Raw genomic sequence first — 26,641 nt, forward strand, 5'->3', positions numbered from 1 at the left:
CTCTCTTCATCTAACAGCCTGGCATATTCTGTGTTGAAACACAGCAGGTCTCAACTTCCTCAACAAGTTTTAAATGTGATTATGGAAGCTAGAAGACCTAGTACAAGCAGTACGAGAAAAATGGAAGAGATTTTTATTTTGGAGTACAGCAAAGAATTTGGAGATTTCTGAGCCTAATTTGAGTGTGGCTCTTCAATATCTTACTGAGTTATTGGACAAAGGTTTGTCCTTCTCTTCCATTAAGATTCATGCTGCAGCAATTTCAGCTCACTATGATTGTGACCCACCATTGTTTTCGCATCCTTTGTTCAAGCAGTTTCTTAGATGGGCAAAGAATATAAGACCCCCATTAGAGCTCCTACTCCTGCTTGGGATCTCAATTTTGTGTTGGAAAAACTTACTCTACAACCTTTTGAGCCTGCTGAATTGAAATACTTGTCATGGAAGACTGCTTTTCTGTTGGCTATTACTTCTGCAAGAAGGGTGTCTGAGCTGCAGGCCCTTATGGCAGTAGAGCCCTTTTGATTTTCCATAAGGATAGGGTATCATTACGTACTAATCCTTCCTTTATGCCTAAGGTGGTTTCTAGTGTGGCTTTAAACCAAACTATTCATTTGCCTACTTTTTATGCAGACCCCAAAATAAAGGGGAAAAGATTTTGCACACTTTAGATGTACACTATTATTTAAGCAGGACTAAGGATTTTAGGCAGTCTCAGCAGTTGTTTGTTTCTTTTGCTTTGAAAGCCTGTGTCAAAACAAACTATTTCTAGGTGGATTGGGTTTTGCATTGCATTTTGTTATTCCCATCATGGCAAGGAGGTTCCAGCTGGGATTAGGCCTCATTCCACTAGGGCTACTGCCACTTCAACAGCATTTCTAAGGGGTGGCAACTAAGGATATTTTGGAGGCAGCTACTTGGAGTTCAGTGCATACTTTCTCTAAGCATTATCACCTTCCTATCTACTCTAAGTCTAGGGCTGGTTTTGCCACAGCTGTTTTGCAAGGCATGTTGTCAGCTCCTACTTCTTTATGATTTGCCAGCCTGCCTTACCTCTGCTGTGGGATTCGGACTGCAGCAATGAAGAACATAGTACAGTTTTGTACCTACCATAAATGTACTCCTTCCCCTCTGTGTTTAGGGGTGGTTGTGTGGGTGAGGTTATATGCTGATATTTTGTATATATTTTGTATATATTGTACATATTTTGGTGCAGGTATTTTGGGCCTTGTCTTTTAGGGTCTTCTGACATGGACTACCCAATAGTAAGGACTGCAGCAATGTGGATCCTCGAACATCTACATTTATGGTAGGTACAAAACTGTACTTTTCTGCTCCAGAATTTTTCTGTTCATGAAAAAAGAGCTGTCATGAAGACCATTGTTAGACCTATCCTTTCTGAATACTTTTATTGAGGTCCCCAGGCTCAAGATGCTCACCATGCAGACAGTGCTTCCTATTCTGCTTGACCAGTGCTTCACGATGACCTGAACTTGAAGAATGCATGTCATCATAACCCCATTGCTCTTTGCTTCAGGCAATATCTGATATTTGTTGTATGTGGTTCACAGTAAAGTTCTGTGCATTGACTTTTGGGCTGTCCACTACACCTCATATTTACAAAATGCGTAGCTCATTGATCACTGACCATTGATCATTGGCTCACTGACAGACTTTTGGCATTCTTTTTTTTTTCTTTACTTTCGTGACTTTCTTATCTGTGCAAAGTCTATATAAAGGTGTTTGGAATTGCCAGAGAACGTCTTGACCTTACTCTTCAGCTAGGGTTCAAGTTCAACATCCGGAAGTCATGTCTGACATGCTTGCAAAGACTTGACTTCCTGGAGTGCTTAATCAACATTCACTAAAGAATGGCCTTTCTTCCAGAAGACAAGGTCCTGTCCTACCAGAAGATATTTCAGGAATTCTCTTGGAGGAACATCACTTTGGCAGCAGAATTCCATAAAATTCTAAGACTTATGGCATCCATTATTCTCATGATACCAGTGGCCCATCTCTATATGAGGAAAATTCATTAGTATATATAAAGTTTGACCCAGCACTTGTATTCTGTTGAAATGCAGTTCCCAGTGCTGCCCGTCATCAGATGAGAGCTACAGTGGTGGAGAGCACAATTAAGTAACAATCCAGGACTTCCCTTCTTTCCATTTGTTCTTGTGCAGTCTTTTCAGCCAGATTTGTTTGACTTCGCTCGGGGGGCTGTGTCTGTGGGAGTGCAAGTGCAAACCACTTGGAGGCCGAGGGATTCACATCACTATCAAGAAAATGGTGATGGTGATTCATACCTTGAATGTCCTTCACCTATGGATTCCAGGTCTTCCTTTGAAGTGACTGCAGCACCACAGGGATGTCAACAAATAAGAGGTCCAAGGTATTACCTTCTCTACCAATTGCAATGTTGACCTAGGAGCTGGCTTTAAGGCATTCTGTCATTTCAGGCATCATTCATCCTATCGGAGCAAAATGTTGCAGCAGACAGATTAAGCAGATCCTGTGCAGACCTGCACAAGTGGCAGCTCAAAGAAGTGGTATTTCAGGATCTAGTCCAGATGTGGTGAAAGCCTTGAAGTAGATCTATTGCCTTCCTTTCAAAGCAGATAGCTAGAGAGATTCTCTTCCATACTTCCTTGCAGTCATATTTGGAGGGCAGATGCATTCTCGTTCCCTTGGATGGAATGTTACTGATGTGTTTCTACTCTTTCTGCTGATTCAGACTGTACTTCTGAAGATGCGGAAAGCAGTGCCAAAGATTATTGTAGTGACCCCGTATTAGCCCAGGCAGTCTTGGTTCTCCTTTCGAATTGTTTGCCATAGACAATTACAGCATACTTCTCCACATTCTAGATTTGCGCTCAGTCTCCAGGGTGAGTGGTGTACCCCAGTCTGCTTAGGTAATCTAGTCTCAACTCCGTTTAGGTGCTTGTTTCATGAGGATGTTCAGCAGGTGTTAGAGGACAGAAAACCTGCTACTTACTACTCCCTGTATGACCAGCAAGTATATTGTTTGTATGTTCTATATACCTGTGTGATCAGCAAATATATAGTTGTATATTGTTGAGGTAGTGCAAGGTCTCCTTTATTTCTTGATTTACAGGAAAGTTTGTAGCTGGTGGGAGGAAGGTGAACTGTTGGGCACCCAAGGAAAATTTATTTACGTTGTCTGCACACTACAACATTGTATGTAATCCACAGATGTCTCTGAATGCAGGGTTTTATCAGAATGAAAGAAAACTTTGTTGTTATTTAGAACTACACAAGTGTAGCTTAAACAAAATTTCGATTTCAATGAACATTGTTGAATTCTGTCAAGAAGAGTATTTCACAGATCAATTTAAACAGCAAGGACATCATTTGTTTTCACTGCAGATTAGTAGTCTTACCTTCTGGGGTAGTTGTAATTATTCTTTTATTTTTTCTATCTTTGGCTTTCCTGCTTAATTTGTCATAAGTTTGTAGCAAAGAGAACTGAAATGGGGCAACATGGAGAAACATGATATATTTTCAAGGCTGTTAATTTTAATCTGCAGTTCTGCCATTAAACATTGTACTCAGTGTTTCCATAGTTAATGGATACATTTCTTACTGATGTACAAGCACTACTACCAATGACATGCTAGAAACTGACTGGATCTTGAAGTTTTCTCCACAGAGTATTTTTACATGAACTGTATTGCTTATATGAGCAAAATGAAGGGAAGTATCTTTCTGGGAGCATTACTCCTAAGAATTTTTTTTCTAATTCCCTACCTGCTTCTGTCTATTTGACAGCTTTTTTTCTCCTTCCACTGTTAGTCAGGTTACCACCACCTTGATAATGGATTGATGTCTAGAAGCACTCATCCATTAAGTGCTAGCTTAGAGGTTTATTGGTAGCATCTGACACTTCTGTCTTCTTTTTTTCTAAGATCCACAGTAATATCAGGTTTTTAATGCAGCAGTGTTTAACAGGTGTGTGCCTTAGCCATGCATATAGCAACCATTTAAACATTTTTTTTTTTTTTTTTGCAGATGTACTGGTTTGCTTGGTTTCTGTGGACATTCAGTCATTTGGACCTGATGCCCTGACAGCCGTGAAGCTGGTTGAACATCAGAGCTCCAACAACCAAGTTGTATCTGAAATTAGGCCACAGACAGTAGAGCATATTCCATCGCAACCCCCAGGTAAGTACTGTATAACCTTTGGAATGTAACCACTTTCATATATTTCTGCAGTTGATGTTCTTCATGTTTCACTGTTGCAGTCATTACATTTGGGGGTAATCTTCTGGCAGGTTGCCCTCAGTCGGCCTGAGTAACAAAGTCTTTGGTCCTGCGTCGGTTGCGGTCTCCTCTTCCATGATATCAGGTTGTCAGGGGTATAAAACATGCAGCCGACGCCATTTTATTCAGTCGTTATTGCCACGCAGTGGCCAAAGCAGTTTGCAAGTGCGGGTCGGCTGACTCCTGAAATTTTCGCATTCGAGTTTCAGAACCAAAATCTTCAACCTAAAGCTAAGTACTCCGTTGGGGAAACTTTTTCTTGCTCCTTACCGATGTCGGTAAAAGTTAATAATTGCATTACTTGTGGGAAGCAAATACCTCATAAGGATTTTAATTTGTACTGTATTCCTTACCTAAGCCCAGATCACAATGTGCCTTGCTGTCGGTTTTGTGCTAAATTTAACCAACGCACTATTAAGCGTCGGTATAGTTTTGCTTCTAAATATTTTGGATCAGGATTTAAACATCCTGAAATGTCATCTGTTAGCAATCCGACTACCGGAGTACACAAAAAACACAAAGAAAAAGACAGAGACAGACCGTCAAGGTCCAAAACCGACAATGAAGCTTCTCCTAAGCCAGTCGCTGGTTCGCCGGTACTCAGTTAAGGGCTTTCGCAGCCCCTGATACCTGCTACTTTTGAGTCGCAGGCCTCTACCGAGACATATTCTGAGTCCAGTATGCCGCATGATTCTCAGAGTATTGAACCCGCAGATGTCTCTCCCTTGGATGGGTCCGGAGCCGCTGAGCAGGCACCGGCTTCTGAGGGTGTTTTCAGGCCTCAGCATTTTTATGTTAAACCGACGCCAGCCTCAAAAACAAAGTCAAAAACATCTATGTCTAAAACAACAATGCATGAACCATGTGCACAGGCCCCTATGCCTAAAAAAACAGATGATCACAATGGCTGAGGACTTAATTACCTTGATCAGGGGTTCCCAACCCCCCCCCCCCTGCTAAGAGGCCTAGGCAAGGCACTGATTATGAATCTTCAGATCAGGTTTCCATTTCTTCTGATCCCCCTTCTGATCAGGAATTTTCTATTCCACCCTATTAGGATTCTGATGCAGAGGAATCCATCCCATCTGCATCTCCTCCTGAGGATTACTCTTTTGGAGAGACTTTGCATATGTTAAGGGAACATTTTCACTGGGAGAGTCAGGGCTTCTCTGAATCTAAAATGAGGCTTAGGGATTTCCTCCTCCTTCCTCAGCAAAGACCTTTGGCCATACCCCCTGTATTACACATTGTTGATTGTGTTTTCGGAATCAAGCATGGCTCCTGATTCCCTACCTCTGGCTCCTAGTAAGCCAGACGGATATTACAGGGTTCCTGACTCCCACAAATTTCTATTCAAAAATCCTGCTGCTGATCCAGAGACTATTTCTCAGGGTCCCAAAGGTGTAAAGGCCTCTACAGCCAAAACTCCTACCCCCCTCTGATAGAGATTCCAGGGTGCTGGATAGATGGGGAAAGAAGGTTTATACATCTGCTACCTTGGCAATCAGAGCCTTAAACTACCAGTTTCATATGCTTAAATATCAACAGCATGTTATGGGCTTACTGAAACAGAAAATGATGTTTATTTCTGATTGTGTGGAAAAAGAGTTACAGGATTTATTGCATTCAGCAGAACAAGTCGGAAAGCATACTTTGCAATGTGATTTTGATTTTTTGGAGGCCTCTTGCAGGGCCGCAGTTACTGGATCTGTGATTAGAAGGCATGCCTGGCTCAAGGAGAAAAATCTGCCTGATCATGTTAAAGCTAAATTGTTGGATGCTCCCTTGCAGCATGATTCTCTGCTTGGTAATAAGGCAGAAGAGGTTTTAAAGAAAATGGAAGATAAAGCTAAATCTATGCAAACTGTAAAATATTTCTTGCAAGTGCAGCCACCCAGGTTTAGTAGGCACTGGCCTACAAAAAAATGGTCCTTTCCTGTGTCCAACAGGGCCACTCAAGGCAAATCCAGGTGCACAAAAGGCTCTAGATACCAGTCACAGGGTTCTTACAGGTCAAAGCAATGGGGTGCCTCCGCCTCCAAATCTGGAGGAAACAAAGTACCACCCTATAGTAAGCAGTCTCATTGACTTCCCTCTACCATCACCAAGCACTTACCTTTTGGCAGCCCCCTTGGGGGGAAAACTAGCACTTCATGCTCAAAATTGGCAGTTAATTACCCAGGACACGTGGGTATTGAACGTAGTATCCCAAGGGTACAGATTTCATTTCCATACTTTGCCAATCCCAAATGGATGGACAGATTTGCCACAAAATCAGAGGGCAGAGGCTCAAAAACAAGTTATGTCCCTCATGGATATGAGGGCTATTCAGCCAGTACCAGAGAAGGAAAAAGGACAAGGTTTTTATTCAAGACTTTTCCTGGTACCCAGAAAAGACAATTCTTGCCGTCCAATACTGGACTTATCGATTTTGAACATGTACCTGGACATTTCAAAATTCAAAATGCTGACTTTGCAACAGCTACTGCCTATGCTGGGCAGGAACGCTTGGTTAGTGACTCTAGACATAAGAGGCATACCTGCATATCCCAGTAAGGGAATCATGCAGAAGATACCTCCGCTTCAAGGCAGGTTTTTTGCATTACCAATTCTCTGCACTGCCCTTTGGCTTATCTACTGCGCCCATGGTCTTTACAAAGTGCCTGGCACCAGTAATTGCATTCTGCAGACAAAGAAGCATACAAAAGTTATCCTTATCTGGATGACTGTCTCATTCAAGCAAAGGACAAGGACACTCTTCTTCACCATCTGGCATTTGTAAAAAGGCTTCTAACATGCCTAGGGTACACGATAAACAAAAAGAAATCCCAACTGGTACCCTCTCAAATAATTACATTCCTGGGTGCAAGCTTGAATACAACTGCCCAGATGGCTTACCTTACCCCAGACAAAGGCAACTGACAATATATTTCAAACAAATGGCAACAAAAACCTAGTTATCTGCAAGACAAATTCTGCAGGCTTTGGGGTTCATGGCATCCTGCATTCTACTAATTCCATATGCGAGACTGCATATGAGGAAACTTCAGTGGTAACTAAAAAAGTTTATGGAACCAACATTGTCACAGTCTGGAAACAATGATTCCTTTCATTCCCTGCCTACAACAGGAGTTTCTTCGGTGGGCAGAGGTGTGTCACCAAAACAATGGACTGTCATTCACTCTACCCATGCTACCCAAACCCTAACTACAGACGCATCAGACTATGCTTGGGGGGCCCACCTGGCAGGGAGATGCATTCAGGGCAAATGAAACCCAAAACAAATGCATCTGCATATCAACCAGAAAGAGATGCTAGCTGTTAAGAATGCTCTGACAGCCTTCATGGACTTAATTCATCCAGGACAACAACACCATGGTTATGTGGTACATAAACAAGCAGGGGGGGTACACATTCCTAAAGCAACAACAAGAAACAGCAAAATAGTCTTAAAAAAGACTAAAAAGTCACAAAAACAACACTGATTCCACGCTGAAAAATTTAATGAAAAATTCAAACTGTCTTAGCGCCTCGGCCACCACAGCCTTCAATGAGTACAAGAATAATAGTAAAAAAATTCCCTTTTATGCACACAATCAATTAAATAGACTCCATCCCCCATCCAATTAGTAAACTAATTAACAAGTTCATAATACTGAATTGAAAATGAACAAAAATTATATAAATAATACTATAACAAATACAACAAATACAAACACTAAAAATACACAAATATATATTACATATTAAATTAAACACCTCCAATTAACTTCTTTATTCAGACCCATTGGTGACAATGTATTATACTTTAATATAAAAATAGTTTCCTTATATAATATATTTTTTAATAATTTATCATTTCCTTTCTTCACAAAAACTTGTTCTAATATAGTTGCTTGCAATAAATTAGCATTACAACTATGCTTTTCCATAAAATGCAATGCAACCGGGCTTTCCAATGCTCCCCTTTTAATGTCACGAACATGCTCCTGCAACCTTATTCTAAACTTTCTTTTGGTTTCACCAATATAGAAAAGGTTGCAGGGACATCTAAGACAATAAACAACACCCGAAGTATAACAAGAAAAACATTTCTGTGGTCTAAATATTTTATCATTTATTCTAGAAAAATGCAACTTAATATTTGTACTGCAAGTATGACATGGTACAGTTCCAAAAATGGACGCTGAAAGATTCAATTTATCAGTTGGACAAACATAATATGCCCTGATTATATCTCCCAGATTCTGTCCTCTATTATAAGCCACCTGAGGAACATTAGGAATAAATTTATTCACCAGTTTATCTTGTGTTAGGAATTTCCAATAATATTTTATAGATTCCCAAATTTGCTCACTCAGTGTATTATAAGTAGTAGTAAAGTAAATATTATCTTGTTGTATATTATTCCTCTGTCGTCTTTTATCCATCTTATTTTGTCCCACTCCAGTATAAACATTATTTCTTTCATAATTTATATTAGCTTTTAACAGCTTTTCAATTGATTCAATAATTACCTGCATAGTGTAACCCCTTTGTAAAAACATATCAATTAATTAATTAACCTGTCTTTCCAAATCTAAACTATCATTGCATAATTTATATAATCTAACTATTTCTCCATAAGGCAGAGATCTGAATGTATGAGGCGGATGGCAACTAGTGCCAAATAAGTATTGATTACCATCAATAAATTTTCGATGGACCGTAGTTAAAATGCGTCCATCTTCCCCTCCTGCTAGAGAAATGTCCAAAAAATTAACTTTAGTACCAAACTGCAAACCATCAAATTTAATGTTGTATCTGTTATTATTGAGATCAGAAACAAAAGTAGGCACTAAATCAAAACCCCCTTTACATAAAAAAATCAAATCATCAATATAACGAAAGTAAAATAACACATTATTTTGTACAAACAAATTAGTATAGATGTATTCCAATTCAAATTTAGCCATAAAAAGATTGGCATACATTGGGGCAAAAGGTGCCCCCATGGCCGTACCTCTCAGTTGATGGTAAATCACCTCATTAAAGCTGAAAAAATTATTAGATAAACAAAAACTGGTTAAGTCCAAAATATAATGTGAAACAGGACCATCACCCAAGAAATAATGCAATGCCTGCATACCATCTTTATGGCTAATATTTGTATACAAACTAACCACATCTAAACTAATCCAAAACATATCATTAGTCCAAAATACATCAGATATCTTAATAAAATCAAAAGAGTTTTTAGTATAAGAATCAAGCTTTTCCACATAAGGTAACAAATATCCATGTATTACCACACCAGTATTCTGTAAAAAAATAATTAGTAGCTGCCACAATAGGACGACCAGGGGGGTTAGATAAATTCTTGTGCAATTTGGGAAGACAATAAAGAGTAGCCAATTGACAATTATCTGTACAAAATTTAGTGTCAAGATCCTTTTTACAAAAATAACCCAAATGCACACCTTTCTCAATTAAAACAGTAAATTCTTTCACAGCATGCAAATATTTCACTTGTTCACTAATCTCATATGTTAGGGTGTCATTTAAATGTTGCATGCACATATGATATTGAGTATAGTGAAGTAAAACAATCTTATTGCCTTTATCAGAAGGCTTAATAATTAAATAATTTCTATTCATCAATTTTTTAAAGCAAACCATTCATTTTTTGTCATATTAAAGTGCCAAGAACTTTTGTCACATGAATTCACTAATTCTTGAAGTGAAAAATGAAGCATTTCAGAAAATTGCATAACAGTATTATTAGTATATGGAGGTATAAATTTACTTTGAAAATTAATCCCCTCAGTATTCAATAATGTATAAGCATTGGGTGAAGCAAAATCAACATCATCTGATAAACAAGAAAAAAAACTATCTTCACTCGTATCACTATCAGAACTATGCGCACAATTGTATGTATAGACTCGTTTATCACCTTGTGCAAAATAACATTTTAAATGTAACGTCCTAATAAATCTAAAAACTTCTTGCTTTATAACATAATTTCTAGGAATAACAGTTGGCACAAATTTTAAACCCAGCTGAAGAACTGATATTTCTTCATCTGATAACACAGACCCAGATAAATTAACAACATTAGATACACTAACAGATGGAAAAACCGTGTAAGATACATTAGTTCCATCTGCCTCGTTTAAATGTTTGTTTAAATTGTCCCTCACGTGTAAGAGAACAGAAACCAGTTCCTTTTTTCTTATTACCTCTTTTGATATTCTCTTCGTTGTCACGAAAACGCTGTCTGTGGGCTTCTGGATCTTGTGCACCCGGTAATGGGGGGAATTCATGAATATCCCCTTCAGAATCTGTAGTAAAGCCTACCCCTCAGACGAGGCAAAAGAAACAGAAAGTTGTTTTTTATTATGATTTCTTTTTCCCCGCTTGCCCTGAGCGGAAATTTTTTGTTTTTTCCACAAAAAAGCCCGTCCATTAGCATAGTCCCGAATGCTTTTCTTAATCTTGGTAGATTTAAGGTGGACCTGTTCATTCTCAAATTTATTCAACTTTTCTTTAAGATTTTTAAAGATATCAATTACCTTTCAGTCCCCTATTTCACTTAACAGTTTAGAATGCATATTCTGTAGCTCCTTCTGAAGTTTATTATGTAATAATTGCTCCCTTTCCACTAAAATGTTAACCCATTCCATGGCACAAGTATGTGCTGCGGCTAACCACTGATCTTTGAACATTAAATCAGTATTGTCTGAAGTGTCAAAAGGAGTTGTTGGGCTTTTAAATGCCCTTAACCCTCGTGGAGCAATATTTAACTCATTATACCTTGTTAAGCCTAATAAGTTAAAATGACAGCGTGTCTCCCGAAAGATAAGCTTTTCAAAACTGTCCACAATCTCCTGTATTTCTTTAGAAAACATACCCGAAATGGGACCACCAAGAGCCCCAAATGGGTTAAGAAATCTTTTGTTTTCTATGTTCCATAAATTTGAATGTGCGGTCAGCAGGAATAAACTCACCATTAGACACAGCTGTCGACAAAGTTGTAGGCAAAACAGTTCTAGTACTACTAGCATTCGGAACTTGGGCTGAAGTTAACAAAATCTGAGCAGCAGCAGGAACATTGGTCACATTAACAGCATGAGGGGCAGTAATTGAGGCAGAAACTGGTAAACCATGAACCAAAAAATTATCCATAGTTTTCTGTGAAGACATTCCCGATGCACCTAGAATTCCCGAACCACCAGGAACCGGAGGGGTAGCAGAGCCATTATTAATAGGAATGGAGTCTTCCTGAAAAACACTGGGAATGTTCAACAAAGAATCCGAATCCATAATCCAAAGCAACAACAAGAAACAGCAAAATAGTCTTAAAAAAGACTAAAAAGTCACAAAAACAACACTGATTCCACGCTGAAAAATTTAATGAAAAATTCAAACTGTCTTAGTGCCTCGGCCACCACAGCCTTCAATGAGTACAAGAATAATAGTAAAAAAAATTCCCTTTTATACACACAATCAATTAAATAGACTCCATCCCTCATCCAATTAGTAAACTAATTAACAAGTTCATAATACTGAATTGAAAATGAACAAAATTATATAAATAATACTATAATACTATAACAAATACAACAAATACAAACACTAAAAATACACAAATATATATTACATATTAAAGTAAACACCTCCAATTAACTTCTTTATTCAGACCCATTGGTGACAATGTATTATACTTTAATGTAAAAATAGTTTCCTTATATAATAACATATTTTTAATAATTTATCATCTCCTTTCTTCACAAAAACTTGTTCTAATATAGTTGCTTGCAATAAATTAGCATTACAACTACGCTTTTCCATAAAATGCAATGCAACCGGACTTTCCAATGCTCCCTTTTTAATGTCACGAACATGCTCCTGCAGCCTTATTCTAAATTTTCTTTTGGTTTCACCAATATAGAAAAGGTTGCAGCGACATCTAAGACAATAAACAACACCCGAAGTATAACAAGAAAAACATTTGTGTTCTAAATATTTTATCATTTATTCTAGAAAAATGCAACTTAATATGGGGACATATACTGCAAGTATGACATGGTACAGTTCCAAAAATGGACACTGAAAGATTCAATTTATCAGTTGGACAAACATAATATGCCCTGATTAGCTCATCTCCCAGATTCTGTCCTCTGTTATAAGCCCGATGAAACCAAGTACTGATACAAAATCCGTAGAATTCCAAAGACGACAATAGTTGAGTTAAAAAACACCTTTATAGAAACAACAAAGCTTTCAGGTTAAGAAACCCTTTTTCAATGTATAACAACAGGTATGTTAAAAACGCCCACATATATATAAAAAAGAGAACAATCATGTGACCTGCAGCCATCATCACATGATTATTAAATACATGAATAAGAATTTTACTAATATTCAACCGACAATCACATTATCTGACTTTAAACTACAAATGTTATACAAAATTTCAAAACATCTAGTACACTAACAAATAATAGATATTGATTAAAATTATTTTAATCTAGTTTGCTGTATTCTATTTAAAATTGGTTTTAAAGATACTGATGCATTCAAACCAGGGGGTGTGTCTGCTGAAAGCCTAACTATCCACTCATATTCCCTAAGGTCCAATAGATTGGATAAATCCCCTCCCCTAGGTGATGCTGCAACAGTTATAGATCATGTTGCAGACACACCCCCCGGTTTGAATGCATCAGTATCTTTAAAACCAATTTTAAATAGAATACAGCAAACTAGATTAAAATAATTTTAATCAATATCTATTATTTGTTAGTGTACTAGATGTTTTGAAATTTTGTATAACATTTGTAGTTTAAAGTCAGATAATGTGATTGTCGGTTGAATATTAGTAAAATTCTTATTCATGTATTTAATAATCATGTGATGATGGCTGCAGGTCACATGATTGTTCTCTTTTTTATATATATGTGGGCGTTTTTAACATACCTGTTGTTATACATTGAAAAAGGGTTTCTTAACCTGAAAGCTCTATTATAAGCCACCTGAGGAACATTAGGAATAAATTTATTCATCAGTTTATCTTGTGTTAGGAATTTCCAATAATATTTTATAGATTCCCAAATTTGCTCACTCAGTATATTATAAGTAGTAACAAAGTAAATATTATCTTGTTGTATATTATTCCTCTGTCGTTTTTTATCCATCTTATTTTGTTCCACTCCAGTATAAACATTATTTATTTCATAATTTATATTAGCTTTTAACAGCTTTTCAATTGATTCGGTAATTACCTGCATAGTGTAACCCCTTTGTAAAAACATATCAATTAATTAATTAACCTGTCTTTCCAAATCTAAACTATCATTGCATAATTTAGATAATCTATTTCTCCATAAGGCAGAGATCTTAATGTATGAGGCGGATGGCAACTAGTGCCAAATAAGTATTGATTACCATCAATAAATTTTCGATGGACCGTAGTTGGAATGCGTCCATCTTCCCCTCCTGCCAGAGAAATGTCCAAAAAATTAACTTTAGTAAGTGTTGGGGTACACATTCCTACCCCCTTTGCAGACTAGCCATGGCATTGTGGAACACACCTTTGACTTACCAAATACATCTTCAAGCTCAATTCCTACCAGGAAAAGAAAATACTCTGGCAGACGACTTAAGCAGAAATCTTATGGACCCACACGAATGGAAACTGGACCCACAAATCTTCAGCATGTTAACACAGAAATGGGGAAGCCCAGACATAGATCTATTTGCCTCTCCCCAAAATTGTCAGTTGGACAAATTCTGCACAAGAACTCATCACAAAAAAGCATGGAAAGTGGATGCCCTATCCTTCAGTTGGAAAAACCTATCAGTCTATGCTTTCCCCCCTCTGCCTTTCCTTTCCAAGGTCTTGCTAAAAGTCAGACAGGAAAAACCAAGAATAATCCTAGTTACTCCGAACTGGCCTCGCTTATAAGGAATAAGGGATAAGAAACTAAGTGTAATGCTACTCAACGCCAGAAGTCTAAACCTCAAGATGCACGCACTCGAAACTCTCCTTAGCATGGAGAACATCGATATCTGTACAGTAACAGAAACCTTGTTCAGGGCTCCCGAGAGCACCCCAGCACTACCAGGTTATACCTCATACCATGCTTTTCGGCCCCAAAACTTGGACCGAACCATAAAAGGAGGGGGAGTATCTATATTCATCAAAGATACCCACACCTCCAGGTTGGTGGCAAAGCACGAAGCATCAGAGACTATCCATGTGCAACTAACAGTGGGTAAAACTGCCTTCCAGTTTATAGCCTGCTACAGACCACCCTCCCAAACCCAGGAACCCCACTCGGCCTTCCTGAGAACACTGGAAAATGTGAAGGTCTCTCCAAACACCATTATATTGGACGACTTCAACTACCCAAACATAGACTGGGAGCGTTACTCTAGCTCCAACACCCTAGCCCAAAGGTTCCTAGAATTTATAAACTCAAATGCTATGGAACAACTTGTTACCACTCCCACAAGAGGGGAAAACGTACTGGACCTGATCATCACCAACATGGGGACTCTATGCTCCAGACCAGAAGTGGATCCCTCACTGGTAAGATCAGACCATAAACTAATCTCACTGGATATTCACATCCTGACCCCACCCCCTGCCCAGAAAACCACAGTGAAAAACTTCTCTAAAGCAAATTTCACACTCCTCAAAACCGAGGTGGAATCCTTCAAAGCCCCCGGGCCTGTGGAAAATGCGGCCCAGACCGCAGAATCCTTTATAAACGCATTCTATGAACATCTTCAGGAATGCGTGGATCATGCGATCCCAAATAAAACCAAGACCCAATCCTCCAAAGGCAGACGTCCTGTCTGGTGGACCCCAGCCATAAACAAACTATACAATAGGAGGAGGAAGCTACTAAACGATAGAGCAAAATCCCAAAAAGGGAAGGCATCACTGATCAGTATTAGCAAAAAACTACAGGCACTCATAAAATTGTCTAAGGCCAGCTTCGAGAAAAAAATTGCACAGGACACTAAGGATAATCACAAAGCTTTCTTTAGATGTCCTTCAAGGATGCATCTGCAGTCCTTACAAATGGGTTGTCCTGTCGTCAGGCAGCCCTTCGGTCGGCCGGATTCCAAAGTCTGGGTCCGGCTTCGGCTGGTGTCGCACTTCACCCGACATCATTGCGGCAGTTTTCGGGTATAAAGGCATCAGCCGACGCCATTTTCCTCAGTCTTTCTTGCCGCGTGGCGCCCGAAGCAGAAGCTGTTCGCAAGTGCCGGTCGGTCAGATCCAGAGATTGCTACTACCGAATACTACTTCGAAGACTTCTATAAAGCTAAGTACCCCGTTGGGGACTCTTTCTTGCCTCAGCCAATGTCAGAGAAAGTTAATAACGGTTTATCTTGTGGGAAACAAATACCTCATAAAGATTTCCACTCCTATTGCATACATTGTTTAGGCCCAGACCACGACGTAGCAGCTTGTCTAGCCTGTGCTTCTTTTAACCGGCGGACGCTTAAACGTCGCTCGGACTTTGCTGAACAGATTTTCGGCTCCGATTTTGCCTACATTATGCCGTCGGATCCTCCGACTACGCAAATAACTAAAAAACGCAAAGAAAAGGACCGACACTCGCGGTCCGTGGTTTCGGCTGAAACCGCGGCTAAGCAATCCACGAGTGTCTCGGTTTCGGCCGAAACCGAGCAAGCGGTTCTTTCTTCAGCCGATAACTTGCCTTCTACCGAGGCCTCTTCTATTCTGGTAGAAACGGCTTCTGAAATCCAGCCTTCTGTTGCGATTTCACAGGATTTATCAGACACCATTCCACTACATATTTCTACTCCTGCACGTGGTGCTGCTAGGCCTCCTCCAGCTATGTCTATTAAGGCCTTTGCCAGGGCTAAAGCAGCCAAAACTTCCAAACCTGTGCCTGCCAAGCCCCCCTCTCACAGACCCAGCACCAGCTCCCATATGCTTTCTTTGGCACAGGATCTCATCACTTTAATCCGTGGATCCCAGCCTCATCCAGACAGGGCCTCTCTCCCTCCTCCAGAAAAGAGGCCTAGAGCAGAGCCCCCTGAGCCAGTAGCCACCGATGATTCTTCTGATGATTCAGATCCTCCTGAGGCTTCTTATTCTCCTTACGAAGACTCCGATGCTGAGGAGTCCATCCCTTCAGCCTCTCCTCCTGAGGAATTTTCCTTTGGGGAAACCTTGCATGCTATGAGGGAACAATTTCTGTGGCAGGGCCAAGATTTCTCAGACTCAAGAAAAAGGCTTAGGACCTTTCTACACTTACCACAGCATAGGCCTTTAGCTATTCCTCCAGTTCTATCTGTTGTTGATGATGCATTTAATGATGCTTGCACTTCTCCTGATACTTTACCTCCGGCTCCTGCTAAACCAGACAGGTACTACAGGGTCCCGGACACTCATCACCACTTATATAAGGCCCCTTTTGCAGATCCAGAGACTATCTCCCAGGGCCTAAAGCTGTAGCAGCTACTTCTTCTAAAAACCCCCTCCCCTGTGAAAGGGAATCCAGGTCCTTAGAGAGATGGGGTAAAAAAGTTTACACCTCTGCTACTTTGTCAGCTAGAGCTTTGAACTGCCAATTTCATATGATTCAATATCAAGAGTTTATGCTTGACCAGTTGACTAAAAAGCTGTCCTCTGAAGAATCTTTAGATAAGTATGTTCAAGAAATGTTACATAACATACAGCAGGTTAGTAACCATTCTTTAAAATGTGGCTATGATGCACTGGAGGCTTCCTTTAGATCAGCCATGACGGGCACAGTTATCAGGAGGCATGCATGGTTGAAAGAACAGGCATTACCAGACCATGTCAAATCTAAGCTTTTGGATGCACCTATGGACAAGGTCAATTTATTTGGTGCCCCCGCACAGCAGGTTCTGAAAAAGATGGAAGAGAAAGCAAAATCTGTGCAAACAGTAAAAGATTTCTTACAAGTTCAACCTCCAAGGTTTAGCAGGAATTGGCCCTCCAAGAATTGGTCCTTTCCGGAGTCCTCTAAGGCACAAAGAGGAAGGAATAGGCGCTCTAGAGGCAGACATCAATCCAGAGGTGCCTACAGGGGTCGCCAGTGGCAGGGTAACAGCAAACGAGACACGGACACAGCCACCACCACTACAACAACTCACTACAACAACTCAATCACAGTGACTTGCCGGTGGCACCGCCTACCAGGGAACAACTAGAAGCACCCTTAGGCGGAAAGCTAACCTTATTTTCAAGAAACTGGCACTGCATTACAAGAGAAAAATGGATTTTGCAAACTATAGACCAAGGTTACAGGTTCCATTTCCATACTCTACCAGGAAAGAGAGGAATACCAAACCTACCACCTACTCAAAGGGCAGAAGCTCTAAAACAAATATCTCAATTATTAAGAATGAGAGCTGTGGAAAAGGTACCATCTACGGAGCAAGGGAAGGGATTTTACTCCAGGCTCTTCCTGGTACCAAGAAAAGAAAACAAATGGAGGCCTATTCTAGATCTGTCTGCTCTAAACACATTCCTCATTGTTCCAAAATTCAAAATGCTGACTCTACAGCAGCTTCTTCCCATGCTGGGCAAGGAGTCTTGGCTGGTAACTCTAGATCTCAAGGAGGCATACCTGCACGTCCCCATAAGACCAATTTGCAGAAGATACCTCAGATTTCTTGCAGGATCAGAGCATTATCAATTCTCAGCATTGCCCTTTGGCTTATCTACTGCCCAGAGTGTTCACGAAATGCCTGGCATCAGTAATCGCTCATTGCAGACTTCAGGGAATTCAAATCTATCCCTACCTGGACGACTGCCTGATACAAGCGGACAACAAAAACAAATTAACAGAAGACTTACAAAAGTCATCTACCTGCTACAAGCCCTGGGATACACAGTCAATACAAAAAGTCAAGGCTGATTCCATCCCAAATAATAACCTTTCTGGGTGCAGAACTGGACACATCAAAACAAATGGCATTTCTAACTGCAGAAAAGAAAGAACAACTTCCTCTCTACTTCTTGGCATTAACAAAGCAGAGCCATCTAACTGCAAGAAAAGTGTTACAAGCTCTAGGCTTCATGGCATCCTGCATAATTCTGGTCCCTCATGCCAGGCTTCATATGAGAAAGCTACAGTGGTACCTAAAGAATTTGTGGTCTCAGCACAAGCACAGCCTGGAAACCAAAATTCCAATGATCCCATGCCTGAAGCAAGAGTTCTTATGGTGGGCTCAGGCCTGTAAATCAAACACAGGACTGCCCTTCAGCAAAAGTCATCCAAGACAAACTATCACAACAGATGCCTCAGACCTCGGTTGGGGGGCACACATGATGGACAAGTGCATTCAAGGCCTATGGACTCAAGACCAACTGCATCTGCACATAAATCTAAAAGAAATGATGGCAGTAAAATTGGCAATCCAGGCATTCAGACCTCTTCTCCACGAAGGCCAGCTGATAAGGACAGACAACACCACAGTTATCTGGTACATCAACAAACAGGGAGGCACACACTCATACCCCCTATGCCGGCTGGCACTAGACCTATGGGATGTGGCTCTGGGTTACAACCTTCAGTTACAGGCAATTTATGTACCAGGGAAGGAAAACATTCTAGCAGACATATTAAGCAGAACTACAACAGATGCCCACGAATGGATGCTGCATCCGGACATCTTCAAAGCCATCACAAGAAAATGGGGATTACCACAAATAGACTTGTTTGCATCCCCATACAATCACCAGTTGAAGAAATTCTGCACAAGGACTTACCACCCACTTGCTTGGAAGGTGCCTGACAGCATACGCATTCCCACCACTTCCTTTGATGCACAAGGTGCTTCTCAAGATCAAAGAGGAACGTCCGAGGATCATTCTGATAGCCCCAGACTGGCCAAGACAACATTGGTACCCACTACTGAGGAGCATGTCCAGGGAACAAATATGGAAACTACCACTGATCCCATTACTGCTGACACAGAACAACTACAACATTCTGCATCCAAGCCTAAAAACTCTGCAGCTAACTGCCTGGAACATTACATGACAGAAATTAACCCAAATTTATCCCAAAGGGTTAAGGACATAATCCTGGAGGCTCGTAGACCTTCAACAAGAAAGAATTATGCAGCAAAATGGAAAAGATATCTCATCTGGAGTGCTGCAAAAGGGCAAGACGTGACACTGGTGAACATAGCCAACATCCTGGAGTACTTGGCTGAGCTCTACCACACAGGCCTGTCCTATTCCTCCATCAAGATACATGCATCAGCTATTTCAGCACAATACAGCTTGGATCCTCCTATCTTCTCACATCCTCTGCTCAGACAGTTTCTGAGGGGAATTAAAAATGTAAAACCTCCCAGGAAACCTCCATTGCCAGCATGGGACTTGAACTTTGTGCTAGAAAAACTGACTCTGCCTCCTTTCGAGCCAGCAGCTACAGCAGACTTGCAATACTTATCCTGGAAGACTGCCTTCCTGCTGGCAATAACTTCAGCAAGAAGGGTCTCTGAACTACAAGCATTAATGGCAGTACAGCCCTTCCTGATCTTCCATCAAGATAGAGTGTCCATGAGAACAAATCCTACATTTATGCCTAAGGTGGTATCCAGAGTCTCTTTAAATCAGGCTATCCGCCTTCCTACATTCTTCCCCAATCCACAGAACAGGGGAGAAAAGCTCTTACATACCTTGGATGTACACAGGCAATTACGCTACTACCTGGACAGGACAAAAAACAATAGAAAAACTGACCAGCTTCTGGTAGCTTATGCTACAGGAAAAGAAGGAAAACCAATTTCTAAACTGACAATCTCCAAATGGATAGGAAATTGCATTAGATTTTGTTACTCCTACCATGGAAAGAAAACTCCAGAGAACATCAGGCCTCACTCCACAAGGGCCACAGCCACTACCACAGCTTTCTTACGAGGAGTGGCTATCAAGGACATTATAGAGGCTGCTACTTGGACCTCCGTGCATACATTTGCCAAGCATTATAACTTACCTCTATACTCTAGATCCCGTGCTGGCTTTGCCACTGCTGTTTTGCAAGGGATCCTGACTACACCATAATCTATTCTCATTTCCTCCTCCCCTAGTTTAGCTATGGTATTCTATCCATTTGTAAGGACTGCAGATGCATCCTTGAAGGACATAGTACAGTTTTGTACCTACCATAAATGTAGATGTCCGAGAGGAATGCATCTGCAGTCAGGATTACCCTCCCTCCTTCCCCTCTGAGGTACTCCAAGGGTACTTACCAATCTTCAGCTAGCTTGGGGAGGATCTATTATGGTGTATTTGTTTGTATATATGTACATACATGTTTATTTTGTGTGTTTGCTCTCTACTATTTGGAAACTTTGGCATTTATCCAAATTTAGCCTACCAAGAGGGCACCTGGCATCTGGGGCAAGAAACACTGAGGAAAATGGCGTCAGCTGATGCCTTTATACCCAAAAACTGCCGCAATGACGTCGGGTGAAGTGCGACACCAGCCGAAGCCGGATCCAGACTTTGGAATCCGGCCGACCGAAGGGCTGCCTGACGACAGGACAACCCATTTGTAAGGACTGCAGATGCATTCCTCTCGGACATCTACATTTATGGTAGGTACAAAACTGTACTTTGTTAGGAACCTGGGTGGTAATTCCCAGATATGCTCAGAATTAGTCCAAAATGGCAAAAAATACACCGAACCCGCAGACATTGCCAACATCCTAGCTGACAGGTTCAGCACAAACTCCCCCCCCCCTCCAAAGGGCAAATATCTGTCCCAGCAGAGTGCTGCCCCCCTGACATCTCAGATGCTCAGGTAAGAGCCGTCCTCTCCATAACAAAAAACACAGCATCAATGGGACCAGACGGTGTCCCGGGCTGCGTCCTACATGAACTCCAAGAAGAGCTAAACCCAAACATAAAACTACTGTTCAATCTCAGCCTTACTACAGGATATGTGCCCAAAGAGTGGCGTACAGCAACAGTGGTCCCTCTCCATAAAGGTGGTGCCTCAACGGATCCTGGAAACTTATCGCCCCATAAGCCTGACTAGCTTGGTCTGCAAAGCTATGGAAAGGATCATCATGGACCTCATAAATAAAGATATTGGGGACCTACAGACACTGGATCCTACCCAGTTCGGCTTTGTTAAGGGCAGATCCTGCCTCTTAAACCTGGTTGATTTCTTTGAAACAGTCACCAAGGCCATTGACGAGGGAAGGTGGTCCACACAGCCTACCTGGACCTCAAAAGCCTTCGATACAATACCCCACTCGGGCATTATAGATAAGCTCACCAGCTTAAATATAAACCCCTATGTCACTAGATGGATTGCAAACTGGCTCAAGGACAGAACCCACATGTTTAGAATTGCTGGAGCCATGTCAAACTCCAAACCAGTTACAAGTGGTGTCCCACAAGGCTCAGTCCTGGGACCTCTCTTGTTCGGTATATATTTCTCGGAGGTACAGGCCAACACGGAAGGACTGTGGCTGACCAAGTTCGCAGATGACTGCAAACTGGCCATAATCGACTCTCCAGCCGACACAAGCATCCTCCAAAAGGGCCTCATAGAAACAGACAACTGGTGCCAGAGCCATGGCCTCAAGCTAAATGCCAAAAAGTGTATAGTCATCCCCTTTGGCAAAAACAAAGTGCCCACAAGTTACCACATAGGTGGTAATCCATTAAGTACAGAAGAAGTAATTAGGGACCTGGGGACCCAAGTTGATAGCAATCTCTCATTTGACAACCACGTGGCCAAAGTGGTTAGAAAAACATTTTATATAGCCCACCTAATCATGAAGGGATTCACATGTAGATCAGGGGAGGTCATCGTGCCTCTTTACTCATCCCTCATCAGGCCCATAATTGAGTACAGTGCCCCTTTTGGGATGTACCTTACCAGACACCTGCAGCAACTGGAAAGACCCCAAAAGTACCTCACCAAGAGGATCAAAGGGCTCAAACAGATGCCATATGCTGCCCGGTTAAAGAAACTCCAGCTCTACTCAGTGGCATACCGCCTGTTCAGAGGCGATCTGTGCCTGATGTATAAATCCATGTCCAACCCAGAATTAATGGACATGCTGCACCTCAGAAAATCCAAATCCCATTGAGCTACGCGCTCGAGAGACTTGAACCTCAGCACTGAAATAAATAGGTCATGCTGGAGGGACAGATTCATAACCCAGAGGCTCCCTTCACTCTGGAATAAAATCCCAGTCCAGGTTAGACAGAGTCCCTCATTCACTCTCTTCAAGAGGAATCTTGATGAGTGGATGGGAGATCGTAGGTTTACCCCGGGTATCACTTCTGTGTCACTGTTAGACAGAGGCACAGTATACTAACCTCGAAAAAGGGCATAGCAAAATAAATTTAAAATGGGTGGCGAAAGCCAAACACATTCTGGCTAGGCTTATAAATGCCCTAGGGAAGATAGCCTAGTATGAACCTATGTCTCAATTCCCCCCTTGGTACTTGCCTCAAATACCTCATCTACTGTCTCAGCAGAACAATCAAATTCTGCGCACTCAGCTCCAAACTCTGGACCTTGCAGCATGGCTGATCATTTAATGATTCAAACAACACCTCTCAGTAAATCTGTGATGGATGTCATTTTGGAAGCCAGGAGGCCTAGTACTAGAAAATCTTATGCTGATAAATGGAAGAGATTCTGTGCTTTGAACCAAGCAAAAGGAACAGACACAGCAAAGCCCAATATTCCTCAGATTTTACAATATTTGACTGAGATGCTTGACAAGGGCCTATCTTTTTCTTCAATAAAAATCCATGCCTCTGCCATCTTGGCTCATTACAACACAGATCCTCCCCTCTTTTCTCATCCTCTGCTTAAACAGTATCTTAGAGGGGCCAAAAATATAAGGCCTCCCAGATCATCACCAACTCCTGCATGGGACCTCAATTTTGTGCTGGAAGAACTCACCCTGCCTCCTTTTGAACCAGCAGCTACTGCAGATATAAAATTTCTATCTTGGAAAACAGCTTTTCTCTTGGCAGTCACTTCAGCAAGAAGGGTTTCAGAACTACAGGCTCTAATAGCTGTGGTGCCTTTTATTATTTTTTACCCGGACAGGGTGTCCCTCAGGACCAGTCCTTCTTTTATGCTTAAAGTGGTATCCAGTGTGGCTCTTAACCAGACAGTTCACCTGCCAACTTTTTACCCAAATCCGCAGAACAAGGGGGAGTGGATTCTGCATTCATTGGACGTACACAGACAACTAAGATTCTACTTAAACAGGACCAAATCTCTAAGAAAGTCTGAGCAACTACTGGTGGCATTTGCTGCAGGGTCAGAGGGGAAGGCTATATCAAAGCAGACTATTTCTAAGTGGATAAGCCACTGCATTCGTTTCTGCTACTTGCACCATGGTAATCCTGTGCCCAAGGGGATCAGGTCTCATTCCACCAGGGCTGCCTCTACCTCAACAGCTTTTCTCAGAGGGGTTACAACCAAAGACATTCTGGAGGCTGCTACTTGGAGCTCTGTTCATACCTTCACAAAGCACTATCATTTGCCTCTCTTCTCCATATCCAGGGCAGGCTTTGCCACTGCAGTTCTGCAGGGCCTTATAGCCGCTCCTAATGCTGTTTCTTTCCATCCTCCCATCCATAGCTTTGGGATTCTACCCAAATGTAATGACTGCAACAGTGAAACACGAAGAACATAGTACAGTTGTGTACACTTACCATAAATGTAGATGTTTGAGTGTATTCACTGCTGCAGTCCGAGTTACCCACCCGCCATCCCCCTTTTCTATACTTTTTCTTTCCTTCACTATATACTAAAGCCTTTGTGGTGTATTTGCTGATGGATGAAGGTAAAGTTTATGTTGCTAAAAGTGCATTTACATATATTTTTGTTGATATATACACACACACACACACACATATATATATATATATATATATATATATATATATATATATATATATATATATATATATATAAAAGCCAGCCAACAGCACATAAAATGCAGCCAGATTAAATGAAGCTCCTGTGACCAACGGATAAACTTCACCACTGATAGATACGAAAATTCCTTTTCCGCAGTATAAAATGCCTCGCATCTACTTCATAAGGAATCAATCCATAGGGAACGAACAAGTAGTAAAAAACACTTTTTACATTTATTAGGCTGAGACTCCAATAAAAAACAAAAAACGAAAGACAACGGATAAGCGCTTTCAGGTTAAAACATCAACCCTTCATCAGATCCATTTTCTAAAAGGCGCCCAAACTTTTTAAAAGAGCTCTGTACCAATGGCGTATCAGTTAGTATGATCACACCCATCCGCATCATAGCAGACACGCCTTCTCAGTTTCCTTGGCCTTAATGCAGGCTGAATGGGAAATGCCGTATTTAACCCAGGTTTCAAATGTGCTTGAAGCTTGTCTTTAAGTCTAATGTCACTAATATATTTAGAAAGTCTCTCCTTCATTTTTCTAATAGTTTTCCCTACATAAAAATGTTCGCATCTGGAACATGTTGCTAAGTAAACATTCCTTGTCATACAATCTGCATATAAATTAAGCATATATTTCTTCTTAGTAACTGGATGCACAAAACAATTATCCGTGTAGATGAACTTACACATCGTGCATTTCCTAGAAAAATGAAGGAGAGACTTTCTAAACATATTAGTGACATTAGACTTAGACACCAAGAATCCGTGTTTGAGACGTATTGGAGTCAACCCGAATCATGATTTTGTTTTTAGAGTCTTGAAGGTGGTTTATGCATCTAAAGGAGGGGGTGACATCAATAATAGCTTGAACAGGAGGAAATGTATTGGATTGGCAAGCTTCAAGCACATTTGAAACCTAGGTTAAATACGGCATTTATTGGAGTCTCAGCCTAATAAATGTAAAAAGTGTGTTTTACTACTTGTTCGTTCCCTATTGATTGATTCCTTATGAAGTAGATGCGAGGCATTTTATACTGCGGAAAAGGACTTTTCGTATCTATCTGTGGTGAAGTTTACAGGAGCTTCATTTAATCTGGCTGCATTTTATGTGCTGTTGGCTGGCTTTTGGTTATTTTATTACAGTACGCGCCTACTTAGATTCTGGATTTTTGTGCTTGGTTTTATTTTATATTTGCTACCGGAAAGTAGGAGCTATGGTGGAAGGGAGAAAAGAGAAAGCAACAGAGGAACAGAGGAATATGAGTGATGTCTTGGCAATTAGTCGCATTGACAGGGGACAAGCTATCGTGCACAGTAAGTTAAACAGACTGTCTCTTAATGGGAACAACAATCCTCTGTTGAAATTAGATCTAATTAATGATGGGTTGCAAGAAGAACTGATAGATTCTGATGTTGTAGAACCGGTAGACATGAAAAGGTTTTATAAAGAACTGAGAAAGCTAGAAGATAATTTGTATGAGTTGAAGAGACCGCAATGGCAGCGGCAGCATTTGGGAGCTTGTTTGTACTTTCATATAGTACCGAGGGGCCTAAGAGTTCTGTTGATGCCAACATATGGCAATTCGCATCCCAAACTTTTGAAGAAATGGCAAAGTATGAACTTGGAACATAGCCGTAACTACACGAGGCTCCTGATGGAACATTTCTCACAGAGAGAAAATTATTTAATAAAGCAAGTTGAGGAAACAGAAACGTACTTGGAACAATACTCTGAACATGTTGATTGTGTATCTAAAGTTGAAGAATTATATTATAAAATAACATTATATGACAGTAAATTGGACCAAACGAAAGCCAGGAAAATCAGACATGATTTTTTGGATTTTATAAAAGGAGATGTCTTTACTTGGTCCAGGGAATTCAGTAAGGAACAACAACTATCTGCTAGGGAAGAACCAGCTAGCAGATATGTGCAAGGCTCTTGGACCAAAACGGCTTATGAATTTATGAATGCTGATAGAGTACAGAATAAACGTGCACCTACCCAGACTGAGGAGGGAAGGGGTAGCACAGATGTACTATTAGAACCAAAAAATGATACAGCAAATATAGAAACAACGCCGGCTCCTTTATCTACTGTCAATAATTTATCGACAAGGGGGTTGGGAGGGTGGCCTAATGGTTAAGGTGTTTGCCTTACAAACACAAGGTACAGGGTTTGAATCTCACAGGGGATAACTGGCTAGGCTTAAAATGGCTCGCAAGAGCAGTTAGCCTAGTACTAGCCTATGAACCTATGAACCTATGACAACTGTTGGCAGTCAAATGGGAGCCATACCCAAAAGTGGCTCGAGATTTGTTTTTTCCGTTACTTCCATTGAAAATAAGAGAAATAAGCAGAAAAGAGGCCAGGTCTTCGAGCAGAGGAAGGAAAAGAAGGTCGTTTGCGGAGGACAGATAAACAACAAGGAG

The 26,641-nt window shown here is 40.9% G+C and overlaps 1 protein-coding gene across 1 annotated transcript in view; it reads left to right on the top strand.

The window, feature by feature from the left end:
- Window positions 1–26,641, top strand: part of ARID2 (AT-rich interaction domain 2) — a gene marked incomplete in the record, with an annotated part of 2,057,481 nt that overhangs the window by 1,243,621 nt on the left and 787,219 nt on the right. Inside the window, 1 exon segment of the mRNA XM_044061997.1 lies at window positions 4,030–4,182. Within this exon segment, the coding sequence (XP_043917932.1) occupies window positions 4,030–4,182 (153 nt within the window).

Source organism: Protopterus annectens, chromosome 2.part1, assembly GCF_019279795.1.
Source record: "Protopterus annectens isolate FY-2018-M chromosome 2.part1, PAN1.0, whole genome shotgun sequence".
NCBI lineage: Eukaryota > Metazoa > Chordata > Ceratodontiformes > Protopteridae > Protopterus > Protopterus annectens.